At 35.8% G+C, this 26,377-nt stretch overlaps 1 protein-coding gene across 2 annotated transcripts in view; it reads left to right on the top strand.

Annotated features, from left to right (window-relative positions):
* The first annotated feature begins 8,939 nt into the window (after window positions 1–8,939).
* Window positions 8,940–26,377, top strand: part of lrrtm4l1 (leucine rich repeat transmembrane neuronal 4 like 1) — a 65,849-nt gene continuing 48,411 nt past the window's right edge. The window contains exons 1-2 of one of the 2 annotated variants that reach the window (XR_012341729.1): window positions 8,940–9,553; window positions 23,548–25,260. Coding sequence is in view for 1 of the 2 variants with exons in the window: in XM_073829556.1 (XP_073685657.1) it covers window positions 9,550–9,553; window positions 23,548–25,193 (1,650 nt within the window). In the remaining variant the exon portion in view is untranslated. The remainder of the gene's footprint in view (window positions 9,554–23,547; window positions 25,261–26,377) is intronic. The other variant, XM_073829556.1, reaches the window with a different exon arrangement.

The following is a 26,377-nucleotide window of genomic DNA, read 5'->3' as shown; positions in this document are numbered from 1 at the left end:
GATGAATAAAATCAAACTTAGTGTTAACCAACAGGTAAGAGGAATGTTCTGCAGGAACAAGCGTTTACTTTGATCAAAGTCACGTTTACTGTCATTTCTTTATATAAAAGGCGGCAATGAATCGTCTGATATTTATATATAAGATAATTACACGCTGTTATCCCTTTACAGTTCCTACTCTCCATAAATATGTGCACTACATGTTGTCTTTTAATGCTAAATTTAACATTCAACGACAGATAATGACAATGAATGTTTTTGCGCTGAGTATTAATTGTCTCCCTCTCTGTGTTCCAGATGTCTGACGCTCATTCAGTAAAGATTTAAACTTAACACAGACTGTCAGGATGGACTTTTATGCAAAAATGGAAATGCTCACATGAATTTGTGACATTTACAGATAAGGATATGACCATAAACTGAAAGTTTTCATGCTGAGGATGCAAACGAATCTGTCAAAGCGCCTCACAGGGCAAGCCATTACGCTATTAGGTAAAAGTTTAAAATAAAGAAGTCTCATGTTTTGGGCAGCTTGGATCACGTAACTCTCCTGCAGCATCTCATTCTGTTTCCTCCACTATTTTTAGATGCATTTTGTCTATAGAAATGCATCATTCAGTGCTGTAATTTGACACGACCCTCTGAAGTTGTACGTGCACAGTGGGCGGACCCCATTAATCGATAATGAGAATCGTTGTCGATGATTTTCATTATCGATAATAAGCGATTTTAATCAAATTACAATAAGCTGTTTAAAACATATATCTCCTGTTCAATTTCAAGCACCCATATGGTATAATCACGTCTTGTGGAGCGCTTTTGGAGTATGCATTTAATTATCATTTTAGCTGTTTTGAAACGTAAATGTGGACTTCAAAGACTTCTTTCATTTTGGGGTGATGTGTTTCTTTAACCATTAACCAATTATGCATTCAATGATTTCAATATTTAAGAATCTCTGATTACAAGTCTTTCTGTTCATTTAAAGTCTTGCTATTTGTCAGTGGTTTAGTTAATAAATAAACTTATCTTTGTACAGCAGATAGCACAATGATGAATTAAGATATGCTGTTAGCATTGTTGTGAACTTTTCTCAGAGACCAGGAGACGTTTGGATATCTTTGAAGCAGAAGTTTCTCTTTATTGAGATCCTAGCTGTTCGTTCGCTGCAGTCATCAAAATTCGTCTACTAAGGCATATACATTACAGTTTATATACCTTTCCAGGGGGAGAGGAAAACATAGAGGTGGAGTCAATCTAAACAAAGCATGCAAATGCAGTACAGATAGTCAGCCTAGTAGGATTTTCCCGGCTTTGATCTATTTAGCATTCAAATGCAAAGGGAATAAACAAAAGGACACAGTTGTACTTTGAGCTTAGATTTCACACTTAATAAGAGAAACCTGCCAGATGTTCAGGAACTGCTTAAAGACATAAGGTTCCTGTCTCAGGGTCTGGTTTGTCTGCTCTTAGAAATCACAATATGCATTACTTTTCTGTTTAGGCAGTTATATTGGAATCTATGTTTAACCTTTTATAAATTTGTAATCCTACAATCCCCTCTTTGAGAGTTCTAATAACTCTCACATAATACAAATTTAAACATTTAAAAGTTCGTTCTTGTAACCTTTGATTGTTACAGGCACATAGTACTTGCTCTGTGGTGATTGTTTGTAACGGCATGTTGACACAGAAACCAACATGCAGCTAGGGCCCGTTAAGTTCTTACGGGTAATAGTCTTTTCTGGTTGGACCAGTCATTTCCTTGTGATGGTCGTGGGTCATTTGCTGAATGAAACACTTGATACTGTGGACGCATAGATAGTACACCAGTAGGAGAATCAATAGCAGAACTGCTATTTCCTTGATCCACAGCCAGGGTTTCCCTAACAAGTTTCCAAACCATGAAGAACTATCTTCAGTCATCTGGTGTAATTTTGCTGAAAGATCAAGAATGTCTTGATGGATTTTGTTGCGATGTTCCTGGTGATTACTAGAATGGCGATCTTGATCATGTTGATGGATGACTGAAGTTCTCTCATGTGATTCTCTGAAACTTTCATAAGTCCATTCTATAGCCTACGTTGGTTAACATAAGCCCCATCTTGCAGTCATGTAACTTGAAAAAGTTACAGGCACATACAACTTATTCTGTGTCTTGTCCTAGATTTATAGGTGTAATAGTTCTTTTCAGAACCATAACTGTTGACACATACGACAAGGGATGGTGAAATGTCGTACAAACTACATGATGTCACAGAAAATCATGTAGCGTAAGAGTGGAAGTCTTGAAGTCTATGGAGCCTGAATAGCTGTGAAGCTGTCTGTTTTCTGTAGTCCGTTTCCCACGTAGATTCACTCAGATGACTCTTTGTCCTCATGAAGCTTGTTCATGGATGTCTGAAGTGATGCTTCACACCAGGGTTTCTCTTATGAAGATGACTTGGCATACACACCTGAAACAAAAGAAAACAAAGAAACAGCAGACCAGCAGTATTCATGCATAGACATTTTTAGACTTCTGTTGATCGTATAGTGGTTTTATTTATTACATTAAAATTTTAGTGATCGTATAGTGTTTATTCTTCTTAACCTAATCTTAATTTGACACCTAATAGACCAGTGAGGTGGGGATTGAAAGTACTAATGGGGAAAAACCTATGAGGAAATGTTCACCGCAGGATTGGCCCCCGAGGCTTATTGCACTTCGGTTCTTTCCTGGGCTCCTCACTGGTTTGTGTGTCCTAATCTGTCCCTTTAAGTGTTGTGCACACTGTATAGTGTGATACATAAGTTCCTAATGCAGAACAAAAATACATGTATTTCCAAAACAATGCAATCACTACATTTCAGTCCTCTAATTAAACATCAGTCCTGGTAGACATCATAACAGAGGATGGGTTACTGAATAAAATATTCTGGTATGGCTGTGAGTGTTCTTAACCAAGTGTCCCCAAGTTTGGGGGGAGTGATATTCAACTTCCCTTTGTTGTGTTAACAAAGAGTCTTTCATCTTTGTTGTAGATTACTGGGGTAATTAAGAATTCACAGCCTTAGCAGTTAGCACCTCAGCAAGCTGCCCAGTGAGTTTGGTGTAGTGGGGAGGTGCTGTTTTAGCATTGCTAGCAGACTGTGTAAAAGCTGATTTACATTGTTCATTTCTTTTACGTATTTTTTGTTTTTCCTGCATTCTTTCATCCTGTGTCCAGGTTTACCGCAGTAATGACAACTACCCTCTCTCTTAGGACATTTACTTTCCTGTCGGTTCTCTGTTTTCAACTTAAAGGAAGCTGCTGCAATCTTTACTCTGGCTTTAACATCAGAGTTTCTTTCCCAAGTAGCTAACCTGTCCAAGTTGCTTTGCAGGGTTCTATTGGACCATGTGAGATCTAAGAAAGGCAGTGCATTTCTATATTCAATTAAAAGGCCATCAAACCATGTACGAGCTAGTGGTCCTTTATCATCTAGCACCTTCTCTGGAGTGTCAGCTATTCCACTGTATGCTGCAGCTGACTGACAAAACCTTTCAGTGTACTCACTTACAGTTTCATCCTTCTTTTGCACACAGTTAGTGATTCTGGACCAGTCTGTTTTGGGTCCTATGATATTCTTTAGAATTTTTAAAACACCTTCTCTCAAATCGCCTTTACTGGCATGTTGTAGTTCAGAAGTAACAGCAGACTCAAAACTGTTGAATTCCGATTCAGTTAGAATTTGTGACATCAGCTGTGTGACTTCTGCTAACGACATGTCATAAAGACGCATTTTGCTGTTCAATGTTCTTCTAAATTCTGAAAAATGTGTGCGTGCTGAAGGTAAGCTCTGGGACAATCTCTCTATGTCTTTAGGTCTTAGCGCTTTGGCAACCATTTGTACTGAGACAACAGAAGAGTTTGGAGAAATACCTTCAATTTTCTCAATTCCCTGAGTTCTTCTCCTAGCACCACATACCTTCACTGAATACACTGCATCTTTCTCCATTGTTACAGTATTGCCACTGTCTTCTGGTCTACATGAAGACTGTAAGTCAGGATAGCTTTCATCTGACTGTTGGTCTTTTGAATCACTTTTGGTTGAGGCCTGGTTATAGCCCACCTTTTTAGTGAAACGGGACAATCTAGTGTGCAGCTGTTGGTTTTGTTCTTTCAACTTAGTGATACACTGAGCTTGTTCTTGTGCTAATGATAGTGTAAATTCTCTGTGGCAGCAGATAATGCCTTTTAGGTTTTTCTTTCGGATACATGTTCCGAGTACCTTTTTGCATTCTTCAATTGACCAAACTTTATCTGGATCAATACCAAATTTCTTTGTCAAATCAAATTTTACTGACTCAGTCACTATTGAGTCCATATGCTCTCCTAACAATGATTTAAACTCATCGTCTGTCCATAATGGCGTAGCTAGTCCACCTTTCTCTGTGGTTGGAATTAGCCTAGCATTCTTTCTAACCATTTTCCAAGTTTCTTTGCTACCACGCAATCACAACACTAAAACTTCTCTGATCAACAGAGGGTACGCTTGTTAACACAGATCAACTATTGTTAACTTTCCCTGAATTAACAGAGGACAACACAAACTACTAGCACTTAATGCTAAACTTCTCTGCCAAAACAGAGGATAACAAATTTTAGCACTTTAATGCTAAACGTCCCTGCTTAAAACAGAGGATAACAGATATTAGCACGTAATGCTAATCTTCCCTGCCCTGAAACAGAGGATAAACAATTTTAGCACGTAATGCTAAACTTCCCTGGGTGAACAGAGGATAACCAATTCTTCCCTGCCAAAAAAACAGAGGGTGAACAAATATTAACGTAATGTTAACCTTCCCTGAGTGAACAGAGGATAAACAACTTTAGCACGTAATGCTAAACTTCCCTGAATTAACAGAGGGTAACTTTTCATCTCTAAAAGAACACCTTTAGAGGATAACTTAGTTAACTAAACCCTACAGCTGTCTGTTAACTCTTCTCTGACGGCGCAGAGGATAACTATATGTACTGGTCTTTAGCGGTTCTTTTGAATAGAGTAGCACTCACCAACCCTTGGTTGTAAAGGAAGATTCATGGAAATCTTTGTTCAGCTGGAAGTTTCGCTCTGGATTCCAAAAGATGCAGTCTTGAAAGCAGATCTTCTGTTGAGCTTGCTGTTTCAATCTGGATTCAGGTGAAGAAGCTGGAACTCTATCCGGGTCACAGGGCACCAAAACTGTTGTGAACTTTTCTCAGAGACCAGGAGACGTTTGGATATCTTTGAAGCAGAAGTTTCTCTTTATTGAGATCCTAGCTGTTCGTTCGCTGCAGTCATCAAAAGTCGTCTACTAAGGCATATACATTACAGTTTATATACCTTTCCAGGGGGAGAGGAAAACATAGAGGTGGAGTCAATCTAAACAAAGCATGCAAATGCAGTACAGATAGTCAGCCTAGTAGGATTTTCCCGGCTTTGATCTATTTAGCATTCAAATGCAAAGGGAATAAACAAAAGGACACAGTTGTACTTTGAGCTTAGATTTCACACTTAATAAGAGAAACCTGCCAGATGTTCAGGAACTGCTTAAAGACATAAGGTTCCTGTCTCAGGGTCTGGTTTGTCTGCTCTTAGAAATCACAATATGCATTACTTTTCTGTTTAGGCAGTTATATTGGAATCTATGTTTAACCTTTTATAAATTTGTAATCCTACAGCATTGACCTTGTTTTGCCGTCGTCCATCCTTACGTTGCCATCGGCTACTGCCTGTTTGTGCCTAACTACTTGCACTGCTTAAACTGGATAATCCCCTGCTAAAATTTATTCCATTGCTTAAAATTATCTGCATGTCTTCAATGCGGCAAGAGATCAAATAAAGCCATAGCATCCTTAATCCACTCATATCAAGACTGCCAATGTGCAAAAGTTCCAAGAATTTGTTTTTTTCTTCACCCCCATTGTTAAAATCATGGATAAGGCAGCCAAGATAGTTGGGTAAAAAATAATAGGAGGAAAAAAAAATAGTTCTTCTAGAGGAAAAAAGGCACATCATCTTGTGCTTTTCACTGGTAGATAATCTGCCAAAAACATTTCGAAAGCATCAAGAAGTGTAGTTGCACCTTGTTAACAGAGCCCGTGATAAAATAATTGACTTATGGAGCATAAAATTAGATGGATTCACAAGTAAAGACCGGAAGAAAACTCATCAACTTGCACTCATTTCATTTTTTCCAAACCAGCTCCATGTCATTTACATTTACCCACAAGGTTGGGCAGAAAGACCAATGTTCCAACCATGATATTTCCATTAAGTGAAGTATTTAAAAAAGAAGTTGGTATTTCTTTGTTGTTTTTAACTGTTTGGTTTCCTTTGACACATATGTGACCCTGTCATAAGGGTCAATTTTTTGAAATTGAGAATTATACATCATACGAAAGCTGAATAAATATGCTTTCCATTGATGTATTGTTAGGATGGGACAGATTTGGCTGAGATACAACTATTTGAAAATCTAAGGGTGCAAAAAATATAAATATTGAGAAAATCTTCAAAGCTGTCCAAATTAAGTTTCCCAATAATGCACATTACTATGCAAAAATTTAATTTTGATATATTTATGGTGGGGAATTTTCAAAATATCCTGATGGAACATGATCTTAATATCCTAATGATTTTTTGGCATAAAAGAAAAATCGAGAATTTTGACCCATCCAATGTATTGTTGGCTATTGCTACAAATATATACTTATGTAGATCCAAAAATGGTTCTTCTATGGCATCGCTGTGAAGAACCTTTCAAAGCACCTTTATTTTTAAGAGTGCATGACTGGTTTTGTGGTTCAGGGTCACATATGAATGTTGGCTCAGTCAGACTCAGAGCACAAGAATAGCACGGAATAAACCTGCTTCTCAAAGCAGACGATGAATCAGGATAATTGGTTTATATGGCATGAGTGTTTTCTTAGTTCAGCTGCTGGTCTCTGTATTTTTCTTTTTACATCAAGTGCACATACTGTAATAATCAAGACCTGCAGAAATGCCTGTGTTAAAGAACATCAAGAACAAACGAACCAAAAATAAAATAAAAACTCATTAAATAAATAAAGAGTTCAATTCTCCACTCTAATCACTAAATTCATGGACACTAATTTGTCCCTATAAGGCTGTTTTTCCAAACACACTCTAATTGGAGTTCATTTAAGAGCAATCTGAGACTTCAGAAAGGACCAAAAAGGAAAGAAATAGGTCCATAATCTGGAGCCCATTAATACTGCAGGTCCATTGAATGTGATTCTTGGGAATTTGGATAAAACAGGCTTTAATTTTCAAAAAAAAAAATGTGTTTAATTACACCATCTGAATGTATATTATTATAGACCAAGGTCTTAGCTTTTCAGCAATGTACTGGTGTCACCTCCCCATTTTGTATTTTTTTCATAAAATAGGCATTTTACTTTTTAGCGTTTTACAACGTTTACTTTTTGCTTAAATCAAACAAAAAAAGTTTTTTATTTAACAAATGTATTTTTGTATTAAAAGAGACTATTACTTTAATAACTCAGCAGCACTGACAAAATATATTGTAGGCCCCTATGCATATTTATTTAAAAAAATTAAAACTCCCTCTGACGGTGGTGACACTAATCTGACGGTGGTGACAGTGGCCTCATTACAACATAAAATTCCAAAATGTATACCACTCAAGTCAACGGCTTCTTGTTTAACAACTTTATTTAACTATTTGGTCCAACAAATAACAATCCTGAGCACTGTGATAAAATATTTTTCAAATATTTCAACATCGTCAGACAGAAAACCTGACGGTGGTGACAAAAACCTACTATTTCCCATGATATGCATTAGTTGTTCACATTAGCCATCTTGTTTCCACTCTGTTGCTAGCTACTTCAGACTTGTTTTTAAAAAGTATACATTTATGTCATTATCAAATCTAATATTATATATACAAAAGAGACGGTGTTGACATGTTATGGTTGCCACAGTAGCAGTGTCCAAAAATATGAACAAGTTTAAGAGAAAATAGCAAATTTACAGGAGCTTGGCTGATCTTGAAGCATGCAGTAGAGCTGAAGATTTGATAATGTGGTCCTCAGGAATGCAGTTGACCTTGTAGTTGCCTGATTTTATTGCTTTTTATAAATATCTGACGGTGGTGACGCATATGTGGGACACATTTTGTGCAACCAAAAATAATTGTAAATATTATTCAAAACACAGTGTTTGTAATTTTTGATACATATTACAATGTACTCTTTCATATAGTAAAATTATTATTCAATTAAATGATTACTTTTTGCTTTTTTAATCAAGCTGAAATGATTATCTCCTATCTGAGGACAAGTGATTTTTTAGGCAATGGGCCAGATTTGATAATTAAATTAATACAAAATTAAAAGAAAACTATAAAAGAACCTTACATATGTGCAACTGACCCTCTGATTATAATCTTGATTCTTTTGATTTATGAAAATGTTCTTCATTTCCAACAGAATGAGCACTTTTCTTGTTGGGACATGTTTTTGCCAAATTTTCAAGAATCAGTGATATATCAAATGTATTAAGATATCTAAATATAAATATTGAAAATCTCTATATTTCAAATGTGGTTAAATGTATTTTCAACAGCAACACCTATCTATTTTAATTAATTATGTAGAGTATAAATCATCTGTGGTCTGGCTGAACCATCCTAAATCATCTTGAAATAAATGTAAATCTTTCTGTCAGGCAATATCCCAGACGTTAGGGTGTAAAGTAATTGAAATATTTTGTCAAAACTAGTATTAAATTATTAAATGATTAAATGTCAAGTATTTTTTATATTAAAATAGTCATTGAATCCAAGTTTGGTGTCCATTCCTTTAATGTTTCTGTACACACGCTGCATCTCTCTTGCTATTGTATAGTGATTAGCAGGCTGTCATTTACATTCATCAACAGTCTTGGTTGGGTATAGGGGGGTGTTCTGGCATTCTGCTAGTGTTTACCGCAGCAGGTTTGCCTTCGGGTCACCTTTATTATGACTGTAGAGGACCTGAGGGCGGGAGCGCGCAATCATCACGGTCTGTGATATTTCTCAGGGACGGAGCAGCTCTGAGACTCTCTACTGCGGCGGCGAGCACAGCTTTCCTCTCACGCAAAGCCCTCAAGACTCAGTCTTTTTCGGCTTTGCTTACCTCTGGTACCTCTGGTCGATAAGCTCCGCATGATTCAAACATTACTGTATCAATTATGCGACCCAGAACAACTTTTGCCCTCATCTTCTATCAGTTGCTTGCTGCGTAGCGAGAATGCCTATTCCGTTTGAACGACGGATGACCATCATGTTAATTGCTGGTGGATACTGGTTTGCCGCGTTGTTGGATTAAACGGGGGACGCGGCACGTTCTAAAGTGTTTTGCGACATGGAGTCGGATCGATAATGATTTTAGTTGGGCTGTAATACTGCTCGCACTAAAGGTAAAAGTCTTCGTTGGAGTGGTTTCGGAGAGACTGAATATCTGTGCAGTAACCGCAGGGATTAAACGCGAGTGGAATCAAGAGCGCGCGGCTGATATGGGTGAGTACTTGGCATCCTGGGATAAAGTTTATCCATTACTACTGATGGGGATTCGTAAAAAACAACATGTTTATAGTTAATATCGATGTTATAGCGTTTGCAGATTCAGAACATTAATCGGTCCATTTGTATGAAATGGAGGTATAAAATGCACTCTTAAATATTAACATAGTATCTAAAATGAAGAAACTAACGTTACATTTTTTTTCTTCTTCTGTATTTGTTAGTCACGTATCATGGAAATGTGAAATTCATCTCAGGGACAGGTATTACAACGTAGCATTTCAAAGAAACGTTGGCTTGCCTGTCACAACGATTGGTCTTTTTAGTCATTTCAACCCACAAATTAGTGATGGGAAGTTCGATTCGTTTTCGCGAATCGATTCTTTCGAACAGTTCATTTTAAAGAAGCGGTTTTAACGCGTTTACGTAAGCACGTGGTCTCTGACACCAAAGTGTGGCATAATGCATGGCCTGAAATTTTAAGATAAATCTCTTTGTGTGCACATATTGCTGTTTAGTACTCTTTTTCCAAATGTATTTTTGTTAATATGTGACCCTGGACCACAAAACCAGTCATAAGGTTTTTTTTTTTTTAATTGATATTTATAAGCTTTATTGAGACTAAATAAGTATTCCTTTGAAGTATGGTTTGATATGACAATTGGCTGGGATTTGAAAATCTGGAATCTGAGGGTGCAAAAAAATCTAAATACTGAGAAAATCGCCTTTAAAGTTGTCCAAATGAAGTTCTTAGCAATGCATATTATTAATCAAAAATTAAGTTTTGATATATTTACAGTAGTAAATTGTCAAAATATCTTAATGGAACATGATGTTTACTTGATATTTTTGGCATAAAAGAAAAATCTATAACTTTTGACCCATACAATGTATTTTTGGCTATTGCTATAAATATATCCGTGCTACTTAAAACTGGTTTTGTGGTCCAGGGTCACATATTTCTTTGATTACTTTTGTTGCAGACCCTAAATAGAACCTAAATCAGAATTAAACTATACTACAGTTAATCTCAGAGGAAAAATGTTAGCATGTTTTAATAAAAATACTGTTAGAACCTGTTAGTATCGGCTCACTTGGCTTAAAACTTCTCGGTTCATTTGCTGAAAGATTGTTATTAGAATTGTTTGTTATTATTATACATTTTTATCCTGGTGAGTCATAAACTGGATCACTTGGATTCGGAAAGTCTGACAGATCCGATGAGTTCAGTTCTTAAATGATCTACTGATTCAGTTCATGGTCCAGACCGATTTTGTCAATTGTGTGAACGGTTTATTAAAAGCTTAGACTATAAAAACGATTGGTTCTTGAATCTCTTGTTGAGAGATGACGAAATCTAATGAAGCCAAAAAAACTCTGGTAAGCTCACCACCTTTTCTTTTTAAAGAGAATAAGAAATGACCTAAATGTGTTTGATAGTTCAGTGGAGCATCCAGTCACAAAGGAAGATTTCAGTTTGTTGCGTTCGCTCTTTTTTTCTGGTCCTCAAAATATAAACAATGAAAACCTGATATCTTATGGAGGTTTTTCTGTCAGGTCTTTAAAATCTGTAATCTTTTAAACATTTAATGTAGATGTAGGTATAGATTACTTGGCAAAGCAGGTTTTACAGTGCAGCATAATTGCATACGTAGCCTACAGGGAAGACCGAGGCTAGTTGTCATACTTTATACTCAAGTAATTATTTCTCAGGGTAAATGTTTTTTAAAAAAAACAAGTTTTGAATGGCTGCGTACTTTAAAGTCTGAGCTACAAAAAAGCAAATGAACATTTCCACTGTTATTGCCCAGACTCACTGACCTTTGCCCAATATGTTACATTTATAACATAAAACACATCTTGCCTGGCTTGACATTTATGAACAATAACTTGTCTTAAGTTCACCGTTTAGCCTTTTTAAGGTTGATTCCTCTGTTTATTATAGTTGACCCTTGTCTGATTCTGTCAGCATGGTTTTATTATAATTTCTTTACATAATGAGAGATAGTCCTTTTGGACTATCCTTGTGGATAGCTTGACTCTGTAAACCCTCCCCAACGGATATTATATCAATTATGTACTGTAGTCTAAATAGTGAATTATGGTTCATGTTTTAAACATTCTAATTCTCTATCTAATTCAGTATTTGATTCCAGAGTCTCAAACATACTAGCTAACATGATTTCACATTTATTCCTGCTGAGCAAAGAGTAGAGATGGGCCATGGCGGGGTTGGGATGATGGATTGCACTTAGAAATTGCCAGTTGTCATGAAAATACACGTCTATATGAATCAGATCCATTCTTGAGGCCATTATGTTGATCACTAGCTCTTCATACACACTTCAGAAGCCTACAGGGAAGGCTTATATTAAAACTACAGTGCTTTATCACTTTACCATATGGAAAATCACTCTTTAATATGTCAGCTCTTGTGTTCAGAGAAGATCCAAGGATTTAAATGCGAGTGAGGACTAAAGATCTCATTTTTAACATAAAAAAACCTTAAGTGACTCACATTCATACTTTGCTTTCATTACACAGACCTTTTTTCCTTAAAAAAAAAAGGTATTTTAGCTTGTTTTTGCTGAAAAGAGTCAAAGGTTTTCAAAGAAAGCATACATATTTTCATTTCGCTTGGTTATATCAGTATTCCCATTTACCCTTTCAATGCAATAGCTTAAATAAATATGACTGAGAAAGGGAGGCTGAAATTGCAGCAAGCCTCGAGAAGCTTAAAGGGACAGTTCACCAAATAATGAAAATCCTGTCATCGGATTTCTTTCTTCAGTGGAACGCCAAAGATGCCTATAGTTGAAAATTTTCGTTCATGAAAAACTAAATGTGGTGGTCTTATTTCAATCCCCATTGAATTTCACTATTTGCACAAAAAAAGTAAAAAAAAAAAAAAAAAAAAAAAAGTAATATAAGTACTTTTAGTCCTTCTAAAAGCCATGGACACAACAAAGTATACAGCTGCACAGTATTCAAAGTCTCTCTTCTTAATATTAGGAAAGATGACTGCTTGTCCTCACAGGTATGAGCTTCACTTTAGTCTTATTGGAGCATGTTTAATTTATTTGCGAGCAGTCACCACCAAACTTTGAGCATTCTTAACCCTGAAGCCTGTTACTTAAGTGCAATTCAAATATATAGTATATTTGTCCCACTGCAGCACACTTTATTCATAGCAGTGGATTAAGCTGATTTTACAACCACAGTTGTGCCATAAATAGTGCTTTTAGTATAAATCACACTTTTGTTCTGCGCTCCACATCCCGACTGAGGCACAGTTACAGCACTCTTCAATCTCACAATTAATGTGTGTTGAATAATGTGCCTTAAGTGTGCGGGAGGTCCATCATTTCAATATCGCAGCTTTGGTTTGACCGGGTGAATTATGTGCTTGAGCTTATGTGGTTTCGTATGGATAAAATCCAGCTCTGGAATCAGTCAAGAGCTGCTATATCTTGTTAAATACTGCTTGTTTCCCATCCTGCTGAGTGATCTGTTATTTAACCACCCTAAAATTTCATTATCCTAAAACTTTTCATGATCTTGAAACACATTAGGCAGGTGCTAACATTGTTATGCAAGAACCACTGTGCTCCATCCAAATAAAATTGGAGTCTCTCTCAAGATATTTTTTGGAGTCTGTTCAGAAGTACTTTGGGTGCATTTTTTAAAATTATTATTATCTTAAAGCGCAGGACTAAAAGCATGCCCTATGTACCTTACCTGCCATTACAAAAATGTGCCGTTTTATTAGATTTTCACAAAAAAAATAAAATAAAATAAAATACCGCAAATAGATTAAATGTATATCACTCAAGAAAACTTAATTGAAATTCAAAATATTAAAACAATTAAAATATATTTATTTTATATTAAAAGGTTTCATAGCTGTGACCCTACTTTTTGTCAACAACATCAGGTATTCATGAAAATTGCTATATTTTTGACTATATTTCATCTGCTACAAGTTCTTTTAATGAATGTTATGGTTTTTATTTGCTTATATTTTTTAACTTTGTCACAAGTATTGTGAATTAGTCTGGTATTTTTAGATCATTTTCTTTATTAGCACATCAGACAATTAAAAAAGGCAGCTGTTTTAACAGGTGTGATATTCAGATTTTCTGTCTCCCTGTTTTGAGAATTCAATAGATGTAGCTGAAAATCAGTTTGAAACCGTTCTGTTGTCTCAATTCATTAATTTGATGAAAACATCTTTGTCAATAATTACAACAGGCTAAGTATTTTATATCTGATGGTACTGACTAGGGCTGCGCAATAAATCGACATGAAATCGAGATTAATCGGAAGCTGCGATTGTCATGCGTATCTTTTAGTGAAGCACGGTGATCTGTGATCTCCATTTCTATGTGATCTGTGATCAGCAGTAAATCTTCATCCGAAGGCCAGAGGGCGCTCTGTGTCTCGGAAACGCCAAAAACACCTGAAGGAGAAACCTAGAGAATACCTATAGCAGCAGCTAAATAAACGGAAGATTTAACTGCTTTCATTCATTCAACATGATTAATAAACACACTACTATGACAATATATGGTTTACTGAAGTTCGTATTATTGTAATTTTCATTAGAATAATGTATACTTATAATGCAATGCGTTAATCACTGCTTAGAATATTATGAACTATGTTATGTGCGTTATTATGTCTAAGAAGCCACATCATTTCACAGACGGATTCATTTTAAACACTTGGCTGACGTTATGAAGTAAGTTTGAAGTAAAAATATTATTAAATGTGGTATTTTCACGTGCTTTGAGATGTAGCACCGTTTTTTACACTAGCACCGTAGTTCACTGAGAAGCTACGCAAACAGCTGCCATTATCGCAAACGATTTCTTTTCGATTTTATAATCGTTCGATTAAATCGATTTCGATTATGAACACGATTAGGCGTAGCTTCTAAGTGAACTACGGCTCTGTGTACTACATGCTGCTTCATCTCAAAACAGGTGCTGGAGATTTACGGCTAATCAAAGAACTGGCTTTATTGACAAAATGCGCACGACAATCGCCTTAGATTAATCGCCCAGCCCTAGTACTGACCCATACTGAGCTAGGGAAAAACTTTTGTGATTAAATGTAGGGGTCAACCGATATGTGTTTTTCAGGGATGATACCGATTATTACAGAACAAGTAAACTGATAACCGATATATTGAACCGATATATGTACAGTATATGTGTGTGTGTGTGTGTGTCTCCTGTAAAAATTAAAATGAATGTCAAAATTAAGAATAACAAGGACCCTGACCCATATTGTGGCAGGGAAAAACTTGTGTGATTAAATGTAGGGGTCGACTGATATGCGTTTTTTAGAAATGGTACCGATTATTACAGATCAAGTATACAGATAGCCGATATTTTGAACAGATAAGTGTGTGTGTGTGTGTGTGTGTGTGTGTGTGTGTGTGTGTGTCTGCTGTAAAAATTAAAAAATTAATGTCAAAATTAAGAATAGCAAGGGCTCTGACCCATGTTGAGGTAGGTAAAAACCTTTGTGATTAATTGTAGGGGTCGACTGATATGCATTTTTCGGGAATGGTACAGATTATTACAGATCAAGTAGACAGATAACCAATATTTTGAACCGATATATGTGTGTGTGTTTGTGTGTACCTGGTATTCATCACGTTGTGGGGACCAAATGTCCCCACAGGGATAGTAATACTAGTAGATTTTGACCTTGTGGGGACATTTCTCAGGTCCCCATGAGGAAACAGGCTTATAAATCATGCACAAAGAGTTTTCTTGAGGAAGTAAAAGTATGCACAATCTCCTGTGAGGGCTAGGTTTAGGTGTAGGGTAGGTGTAGGGCGATAGAAAATACGGTTTGTACAGTATGAAAACCATTACGCCTATGGATTGTCCCCATAAAACATGTAAACCCAACATGTGTGTGTGTGTGTGTGTGTGTGTGTGTGTGTGTGTGTGTGTGTGTGTGTGTGTGTGTGTGTGCGCAGTAAAAATTAAAATTAATGTCAAAATTAAGAATAGCAAGGGCTCTGACCCATATTGAGGTAGGGAAAAACTTTTGTGATTAAATGTAGGGGTCAACTGATACGTGTTTCTTAGGGTCAATACCGATTATTGCAGATCAAGTAGATAGATAACCGATATATTGAACCAATATATGTATATGTGTGTGTCTGCTGTAAAAATTAAAATTAATGTCAAAATTAAGAATAACAAGGGCTCTGACCCATATTGAGGCAGGGAAAAACTTTTGTGATTAAATGTAGGGGTCAATCAAAATGTTTTTTTTTTTTTTTTAGGGCTGATGCAGATACCGATTATTACTGATCAAGTAGACCGATAACCAATATTTTGAACCGATTTATATGTCTGGTGTAAAAATTAAAATAAATGTCAAAATGAAAAATAACAAGGGCTCTAACTTTCTTTAATTGCTTTTAAATTATTTTATTGGCAAAATGGTTTTAAAAATGGACGATACCAACAACCACAAAAATGCTTAATTTCGGCGCAAATAAACGGTCGACCCCTAATTAATTTCAAATATACTGGAGAGTTTAATGAAACAAAAACGTAGTTCATTCATTTAATTAGTTTTACAGCCTGTCTTGCCTCAGTACTCAAAAATCAGTGAAATATTTCAGGAGAATTCAGGAGTCCCATTACCGGACTTTGACTGTTTAGTCTTTGTATGTTTGTACATTTTCTATAAATAGGACCAAATTATGCTCAAAAGGGGGATCCTATATAGAGGCAAACAACTTGAGAGGGTCTTAAACACGTTATGTAGTGGCTCTGAGTCATATTTCATCATACTTATAATACAAGGAGAACCTTTGTAAAGAAAATGACCATTATTTTCCATTCCAAGAATAGGCACTTTTGCATTTTCTGTGACCTGTGGTCTCAGGTAAGTTATTAAAATTATATTTGCACTCAATTTTCTGCTCAAAGTTAAGTTTAGAGAGATTTCAATATGATACGTGCAGTTCTTCCATTAAACATTTAGTGACAGTTTAGACTTCCATTAAACATTTAGACTTGACAGTTAAGTTTGATGCAAGCAGCAGGAAGTCGGTTATAGTTTTTTTTTTTTTTTTAACATATTAGGCTACTGAAACTGATATAAATAGGGAAACCTATGCGTTAAAACCATTTGAGTCCATTCTGCTACAAAAGTTCACATTTTAGCCAGGTTTTGTCATTACCTTGGCTCTTTGGGTAATAGCCTTAGCTTCACCGTAGCATTTATATGAAATATCAGGCTTGTCACTTTGCCAAGAAATATGACAGCTGACTCTGCTGTATGTGCCAGCATCTTCCTAGCCATTTGAATAGGGGCCTGCCACAGTTGTACAATGTTTTAAATGAGTGGCTTTTAAATGAACTAACCTTGGATGAGCTATAGCGCATAGACCTTCAAAGTATTTTAGTTTGCTGAGTAAAAAAAGTGGCGTGTGGATCGATTTTTATCTGCAGTATTACTCACAGGTGGCAGACTCGCCACCACGGTCTGCCATAGATCTCTGATTCGTTCGACACCGAATGACATTTGCAGTCAAACACTGCTGTGTCGCTGCATTTGTGAGTGGCTGGTTAGTTATTCTCGTGGTTTGAGTTGTATCAAAGACATCCAGAGTCTGAGTTTCGGTTTATGAGGGGTATTGTAAATATTTAAACTTGAGTGCCATTGATTGGCACTGTCTTGGTAGATAAGGATCCCGCATAAGAGAATTACTGCTCTCAGCTGGCAGTGTGTTGGTTTGAATATCAAATGTTGCACCTGAAATATATGAAAATCCTTGATACCAAATGCCAGCAGAAATATAAGATGGAAATTAAGCTAATTTGTGTATGCACACCTGAGATATTCTCATTGCGTTATTGCTCTAGATCAATGGTTCTCAATCCTGGTCCTGGGGGACCCCTGCTCTGCACATTTTGCATGTCTCCCTTATTTAACACACCTGATTGAGATCATCAGCTCATTAGTAGAGATCCATGAACTGAACTAACAAGCTGAAGATCTCAATCAGGTGTGTTAAATAAGAGAGACATGCAAAATGTGCAGAGCAGGGGTCCTCCAGGACTAGGATTGAGAACCACTGCTCTAGATCACTTGAGTGAATAAAATCATCACATAATGCTCTTCTCGATTTTCTGATACAATCGGACGTGTCAATAAGATCATAGCTGATTGGCTTGTGCGACAATGCGCCATGTGAATTTTCCGCTCGAGTTGAATTTTTCTACTTCTATGGAAGACACAAATGAGGAGTATATTGTGTGTTCGCGGCAATCACATTGCCTAATTCACATCATTCATGTCACCCTGCACGTATTTGCATCTTTGCATTGACTTTGTATGTAATATACATACATACAATTATTAAATACGCTTTTAGTGTGCACATGTTAAAAAATAAAATAAAATCTAAAATTATGAGAGTAAAGTCATACTATTTTGAGAAAAAAAGTCAAAATTATGAGAATAATGTCAAAATATTTTGAGAATAACATCAAAATTATAAGAATTAAGTCGTAGCAAGTATTAAAGTAAATATAATAAATATTAAAGTTATAGAAGAGTATGCACATGCAAATGGGCAGAATTAGGAGCACCGGGAGAAATTTGTGGGCTGGCAACTGATTTGAATGTATGTGGGATTATTATCAGAAATCATAACATTGGCCAACAGAATTTTTCCCCGTGCTCCCAATCCTGGCTTTTTGCATGCACAATATACAGAAGGCTATTATCTCCTATAACCTTAATCTTGTACTTGTAGTTTGACTTAATTCCTGTAATTGTGACTTTATTCTCAAGATATTTAAACTTTATTCTAGTAATTTCGACTTTATTCTTAAAATATTGTGATATTATTCTCGTAATTTTTACTTTATTCTTGAAATATTTTGACTTCATTCTCGTATTGCTACGACTTTATTCTTATTTTGACTTTAGTCTTAAAATATTTCGACTTTATTCTAGTCATTTCGACTTTATTCTCAAAATATTTCAACTTTTCTTGTAATTTTTACTTTATTCTCAAAAATTTTTGAGCTCATTCTTGGATTGCTTCGACTTTATTCTCTTAATTTTGACTTTATTCTCAAAATATTTTGACATTCTCGTAATTATGACTATTCTCAAAATATTTTGACATTCTCGTATTGCTACAGCTTTATTCTCGTAATTTTTACTTTATTCTCAAAATATTTAGACTTTATTCTAGTCATTTCGACTTTATTTTCAAAATATTTGGACCTCATTCTCGTATTGCTGCAACTTTATTCTTATAATTTTGACTTTATTCTCAAAATATTTTGACTTTTCTCATAATTTTGACTTTATTCTCAAAATATTTTGACTTTATTCCAGTAATTTCTATTTTATTTTCAAAATATTTTGACTTTATTCTCAAAATACTTACATTTTATTCTTGTAATTTTGACTTTATTCTCAAAATATTTCGACTTGATTCTCGTATTGCTACGACTTTATTTTCGTAATTTTGACTTTATTTTCAAAATATTTCGACTTCATTTTAGTCATTTTGACTTTATTCTCAAAATAGTTGCACTTTTCTTGTAATTTTGATTTATCTCAAAATATCTCAAAATATTTTGACCTCATTCTCGTATTGCTGTGACTTTATTCTCAAAATATCTAGACTTTATTCTAGTAACTTCAACTTTATTGTCAAAATATTTTGACTTTTTTCATAATTTTGACTTTATTCTGATCATTCCTACTTTATTTTCAAAAACAATCTAGTACTTGCTTCGACTTAATTCCTGTAATTTTGACTTTATTCTCAAAATATTTTGACTTTATTCTCCTATTGCTATGACTCTATTCTCGTAATTTTGAATTTATTCTCTAAGTATTTTGACTTCATTCTCAAAATATCTAGACTTTATTCTAGTAAATTTGACTTTATTCTCAAAATATTTTGACTTTTCATGTAATTTTTACTTTATTCTAGTCATTTCGACTTTATTTTCAAAAATAATCTTGTACTTGCTTCGATTTAATTCCTGTAATTTTGACTTTATTCTCAAAATATTTTGACTTTATTCCAGTAAATTCAACTTTATTCTCAAAATATTTGACTTTATTCCAGTAAATTCGACTTTATTCTTAAAATATTTTGACTTTATTCTCCTATTGCTATGACTCTATTCTTGTAATTTTGAATTTATTCTCTAAGTATTTTGACTTCATTCTAGTAATTTCGACTTCATTTTAAAATATCTAGACTTTATTCTAGTAAATTTGACTTTATTCTCAAAATATTTTGACTTTTCTCGTAATTTTGACTTTACTCTAGTCATTTCGACTTTATTTTCAAAAAATAATCTTGTACTTGCTTCGACTTAATTCCTGTAATTTTGACTTTATTCTCAAAATATTTTGACTTTATTCCAGTAAATTTAACTTTATTCTCAAAATATTTTGACTTTTCTCGTAATTTTGAATTTATTCTAGTCATTTTGACTATTTTCAAAAATAATCTTGTACTTGCTTCGACTTAATTCCTGTAATTTTAACTTTATTCTCGTAATTTTGACTTTATTCTCGTAATTATGACTTTATTCTCATAATTTTGACTTTATTCCCAAAATATTTTGACTTTATTCTTCTATTGCTATGACTCTATTCTCGTAATTTTTACTTTATTTTCTAAATATTTAGACTTTATTCTCGTAATTATGACTTTTTTTCTTAAAATATTACAACTTCAATCTCGTAATCTTAGTTTTTTTTATGTGACACTAAAACACTATCTAATATATAGGTGGGCGATGTAAGTTAAAAATTATATCAATATATTAGTAACAAAACAATCAGCCTAACAGTATAAATGCAATATATTGTAAATGCAGCCAAGAGCATTAAAAAAACTTTGACTGGTTTTATTTGTTTATTTCAATTTATTTTCTTTTGTAATGAAAATATTTTATCAATATTTTATTATTAAAAACATATTCTTATGTCTTCTTAGCATATTTCTTTTAATGAAATAAAAGTTTTCTCATTCCCTTTTTCTTTTGTATTTGCCCACAGTTGATCTGTTTTCTTTGTTTCTTTGTTGCATAGTTTGCCCAATTTCACATTTTTGTTAGCCTTTGACAGGAAAACCTTTTCGATGACTGAATAAATGCAAGATCCATACAACTCATGTTGATTCAGTAATTGTTCTCAGTGAATCAGACTTCTGAGTGTGCAGTTCTTTGCAGTTTTTGTTATTATTCATTAAAAGAATGGCCCATAACAGTCATCTATCATGAATCAAACCACAGTGCAGCTTGCAAGGAAATCTCAGTAAAAAGACATAGCCATTTTTTTATTTTGCAGTACGCTCTCTCTTTTTTTTTTTATCTCATTAGATTTAATTTAGCCCACACAGCTCAGGTAATTTATGATTTCTTTTGGCACTGTAGAAACAAGAGAAATATGCTGTTTGCAACCATATGGTCTAGTTAGGGCATGTACGATAAAGGTCGATAAAGATAACAGCGCCATGTTTTCGAGCCAGACCTTGACCCCTTGGGTTAATAATGTCCAATACTGTAGGATGACCAAAAAAAGCAAGCAAACAGGTAATTTGTACACTTTTCTATTTGTACTAATAGAGTTTTTCCTGGAACTTGAGGCTGGGTATTTTAAAGACTAAATTTGTTGTTGTGGCTGCAATATATGGACAGCTCAGTGTTTCTAGGGATCATTATGAAGGTTAATCTTCTCTAGTTCATTGTACGTTTCCTGTCGCCGGTAGCTCTTAAGACTTACATGAACACCTAAGGAAACATGAACCAAACATAATGTCACTTCACAAATATGTGACCCTGGACCACAAAACCAGTCATAAGGTTAAATTTGACAAAACTGAGATTCAATAAATAAGCTTTCTATTGATATATGGTTTGTTAGGATAGGACAATATTTGACTGAGATACATCTATTTGAAATCAGAAATCTGAGGATGCAAAAAAATCAAAAAGACTGAGAAAATCACCTTTAAAGTTGTCCAAATTAGGTTCTTAACAATGCATATTACAAATCAAAAATTACATTTTGATATGTTTACAGTAGGAATTTTACAAAAAATCTTCATGGAACATGAACTTTACTTAATTTCTTAATGATTTTTGGCATAAAAGAAAAATTAAAAATTTTGACCCATGCAATGTATTTTTGGCTATTGCTACAAATATACCCCAGCGACTTAAGACTGGTTTTGTGGTCCAGGGTCACATATGTGTCTTTGCAGAGAGGGAAATAATATGTGCAATGGACTACCAGTGAAGCATAAGAATTGATAATAGTCAACAAGTCATTTGGAAACAAGGAGAAAAGGTCCTGAGTTTTTTTTCTCCTTAAAAAGCCTTATAGATCAGTTAATAGCCGGTGTCATGGCTTTCATTGCCATCCATATGTTTACCTGGAAATCTATACTGAGCCACTGCATAACCACAATGATATGCAATTATCAGACTCTGAATTGTTGAAAAAGAAAAAGACAGCACTGTTAGGAGATATAGGCCTAATGACAGTGATCTCTAGGTTTTTTTTTTCTCGAGGCTTCCTCTGAAATTTTCTTAACAGCATCAGTGGGATTATAGTTTGGTAAAACTGATGACTCTGTAAATTGCTGTGCATGCTTGGATAGCCTCCATCCTTTTTTTTTAACAGTAGACAATGAGTTCATGGTACACGCAATGCAGATTTTCAACTGAATGCTTATACATTAAAACTTTGATAAATTTTCTCTTTGGTCTGCACATTGCTGTATTTTTTCCTGGCAAAGAAAACTCCTGTTGCAGTTAAAACGTATGAGATGCAAAAGACGGTCCATTTCGCATCATCTTTTCTGGCATGGATTAGACAATATGAAACACATTTCAGATAGCATAGGATCAGTAATAGCTTCAGAGTAATTATGTTTGATGTAATGATTCAGCTTTAAATTGACTAATCAATTTCCATAAAACGGTATAAAATACGGTGTTAAGGATATTGTCGGACATTAATCACATCTTAAAGTTGATTAGTGCATAGGTGATGATTACTTTTAAAAAAGCTTTAAAAATGGTTCTTAGTAAATTAATCCAAATTACTCTCTTGAGACTCTTTATGTAATTCTAGTGTAATTCAAAAGAGAGTGCCAAAGGCAAAATAACAGATTTATAGTGATTTACTTTGAGCTGTTAGCTGTGCAGAACTTCTAAATCCTGGGTGTTATGTTACTGTGAATATTAAACGTGCAGATATTAAGATAGCTGGATGTGTACAACATCTGCCATTGGTTGTTTTGAGGTCTTGCTAGTATATGAGGTCATTATGATATCTATAGAATATGATTATGGGATCTCATATTCTGAGACAGATGTCAGAAGCAAACCAATCAGAAGTAATAGAGCTGTGTGTGCTAATCTTGACAGGGAGTGGGAAGGTTTTATTTCATTAAATAATCTGTTACCTCTCAGTTTGAAAAGACGACAAACCGCAAATTCCAATTATGCAGTCAGCCATTCCTGAAATAAATAGCAAACAAAGACACTAAAAAAGCCCTTAAAGAAAAAATCTAATTTGATTGATTAATTATTTACTTGGTGAGTAACCATCTAAGAACAGGGATCTTGTACAAATCAGCTTCTTATCAACCTGCAATACTCTAAAACATCTAAATCACCTTTTTTATTGACTGTTATTACTATTAGCTTTTCTATAAATGACGGTATTTCAGTCCTGGGTGATGTTTCACTCGCATGCTAATAATATTTCACCAAGACTTCCGATGAATCATACAGTACAAAAGAGAATCAAACAGTTATGTCAAATTAAATAGCAACTTTCTGACCTAGGGAAAATACTGAAGGTTTGGATGGTAGCAGCATCATATGAGCCTTGACAACTGATTTTTTTTGCTTCTTGTTAAACACGATAAGCTGATGTTGTGCTCTCTCCCTCTGCAGGTTCTGTTATTTGTGACAAGAGATTAGCGGGCCTCCTCCTCCTTCAAGCCTCCTCCCTCCTGCTGTTCAGTTCTGGAGAAAGGATGTGCCCCTATAGCTGTCGCTGCGAGGGAAAAATTGTCCATTGCGAGTCGTCTGGCTTCCAGGACGTCCCAGAAAATATTTCAGTCAGTTGTCAAGGTCTGTCCCTGCGCTATAATGACCTGCACACAATGCTCCCCTACCAGTTTGCCCATCTTAACCAGCTGCTGTGGCTGTACCTGGACCACAATCAAATCATGTTTGTGGATAGTCGCGCTTTTCAAGGGGTGAGGCGATTGAAGGAGTTGATCTTGAGCTCCAATAGGATTTCACAGCTCCACAATGTTACTTTTCATGGAGTACCCAACCTACGCAGTCTCGACCTGTCCTACAACAAGTTGCAGGAGCTGCAGCCAGGCCAGTTTTTTGGTCTCCGGAAACTGCAGAATCTGCACTTGCGCTCCAATGGACTGACGACAATCCCTGTTCGTACGTTTCTAGAGTGTAGAAGCTTGGAGTTTCTAGACTTGGGCTATAATCGGCTTCGGGTTCTTACTCGTACGGCGTTCCTGGGTTTGTCTCGACTTATGGAGCTCCACCTGGAGCATAATCAGTTCTCACGAATCAACTTCTTTCTTTTTCCTCGCCTTGCTAACCTCCGTGCCCTGTATCTACAATGGAACCGTATTCGAGCTGTCAACCAAGGCCTTCCGTGGAGCTGGTACACCTTGCAAAAGCTTGATGTCTCTGGCAATGAGATACAGGTACTAGATCCTGTTGTATTTCAATGCCTCCCCAATCTTCAGGTCCTCAACTTAGAGTCTAACAAACTGGCCAATGTGTCTCAGGAGGTTGTGGCTGCCTGGATCTCCCTAACAGCTATTAGCCTTGCAGGCAACATGTGGGATTGTGGACCAGGTATTTGTCCTCTGGTTGTCTGGCTCAAGAGTTTCAGAGGCACCAAGGACACTAGTATAATCTGCAGCAGTCCCAAGCACCTTCAAGGGGAGAAGGTCATGGAGGCTTCAAAGAACTACATTGATTGTGATGATTATGAAATTACTGCACAGTCACCTTTGTATCTCCAGACCTATGATCCAAATTATGACCTAACCCTAGAACCGACTGAACCGACAATGTCTCCTACAACGCCACCTCCACCCTTGCCTTCACCTGCCTCTGAGGCGCCTTTTCCCCCTCCCCATCCTCGGCCGCCTCAACGTCCCACCTTCCCCAGCCGTGCAAATCCAGATCCCAGAGACTCCCATCAATGGACACCCTCAACATCCGACAGCTTATTAGTCACACCAGCTCCTGAACAAGACAACGTGTCATTTCACAAAGTGGTGATGGGTGGGGTGGCACTGTTTCTCTCGGTGTCCCTTGTCTTGTCTGTAATTTATGTCTCCTGGAGACGTTACCCCGGTGCCACCCGGCTGTTGCAGCAGAGTTCAGTGGGCCGAAAGCGGAGGAAAAAGAGTCAGGAGCCAGAACAGAACCTGAGCTCCCAGCTCCAGGAATATTACATGAGCTACAACCCTGCAGCCACGCCAGAAGCCTTGGAGGTGTTGGGCAATGGGACAGGTACCTGCACCTGCACCATATCCGGCTCCCGGGAATGTGAGGTATGACATGTGAAAGCCGCCTAAAATCAAATCAGATCAAAACAAATGAACGACTCAGGAAATAGAGGTAAATTCTTCATTGTGCATGCTGCAAATACTCATCAGAGCAAGGGTAAGCACCCTTGACTCCTTAGGTCCTTGAAATTACTCAGAAATTAGTCTACTTTACTGTAATTGATAGACATTGTCTCGGTATGCACTTAAATGGGCATTTTTGGCTGATACCCCAAGCTAATAACCGGTATATTAGCCAATATTAGCTAGTGATTGACATCTTGTGCAATTTGATTGCAACACTTATTTTAAAAGGGGTCATGAGCTGCTTTTTAAAATATTTTTTATATTGTACTGTTCCCTGAGGTATGTTATCAAGATTTTTAATATCAAAAAACATAATTTAGAAGTAAAAGGCACATTTTTGTCCTGTCTTTAACCCCCCTCATCAGAATGCTCAGTTTGAATAGGCGTGGTGGATTGTAAACTTGAAAAGTAAACGCCCACTGCTATTATTGGCTATGATTGGCTCACAGCCCTACATCAAATTGTCCCTTGTTTGTAAACGAATCCGCTGTAAAATAAAGTGAACAAAGAACCAAGTTCTTACTGACGCAGTGTGGAACTTCATTAAAAATAAAGTTGGGATCAGAAGAAAAGCAATGCAAAGACTGTTTTTCCACAGCTTGGCACTGCACAGCATCTTCTTGTATTTGGAACTATCTTTATCGTTTGGTTTCTGCGTAGACCTGCGTTCTCCTCTCTTTATTTACACTACATGCGCAAATCTGTGGGTGGGGTTCAGCAGGCAGTGATGTTGATCCTTTGTGGAGGCGGGGTTTAGCCACTGTTATATCATAGAGTGGCACATTCCACAACCTGTCGTTTTGGCAGACTAGCTTCATTATAAGCTGTTTTTAGACCAAAGAGAATGTTTTGATTTTTGAAACTTACAGTATGTTTTTATAGTACAATTTTGATTTCATTTTGAATTTTGAGTTCATGACCCCTTTAAAAATTGAGACATCTACACGCTTTTATTAATACCAAACATTATATTAAATATATCTGCTTTTTCACTTATCAGGCTGATAATGCTAACATTAAACAGTCACATATTTTGAGTGATACCTATAGAGATTGTGCATCCCTAATGTTGTCATACAGTGTAAAATCTAAACCAGGAGTCA

The sequence above is a fragment of the Garra rufa genome, chromosome 23 (genome assembly GCF_049309525.1).
Source record: "Garra rufa chromosome 23, GarRuf1.0, whole genome shotgun sequence".
Classification (NCBI taxonomy): Eukaryota; Metazoa; Chordata; class Actinopteri; order Cypriniformes; family Cyprinidae; genus Garra; species Garra rufa.
The sequence above is the reverse complement of the archived record's forward strand: the minus strand, read 5'-3'. Positions and strand labels throughout refer to the sequence as shown.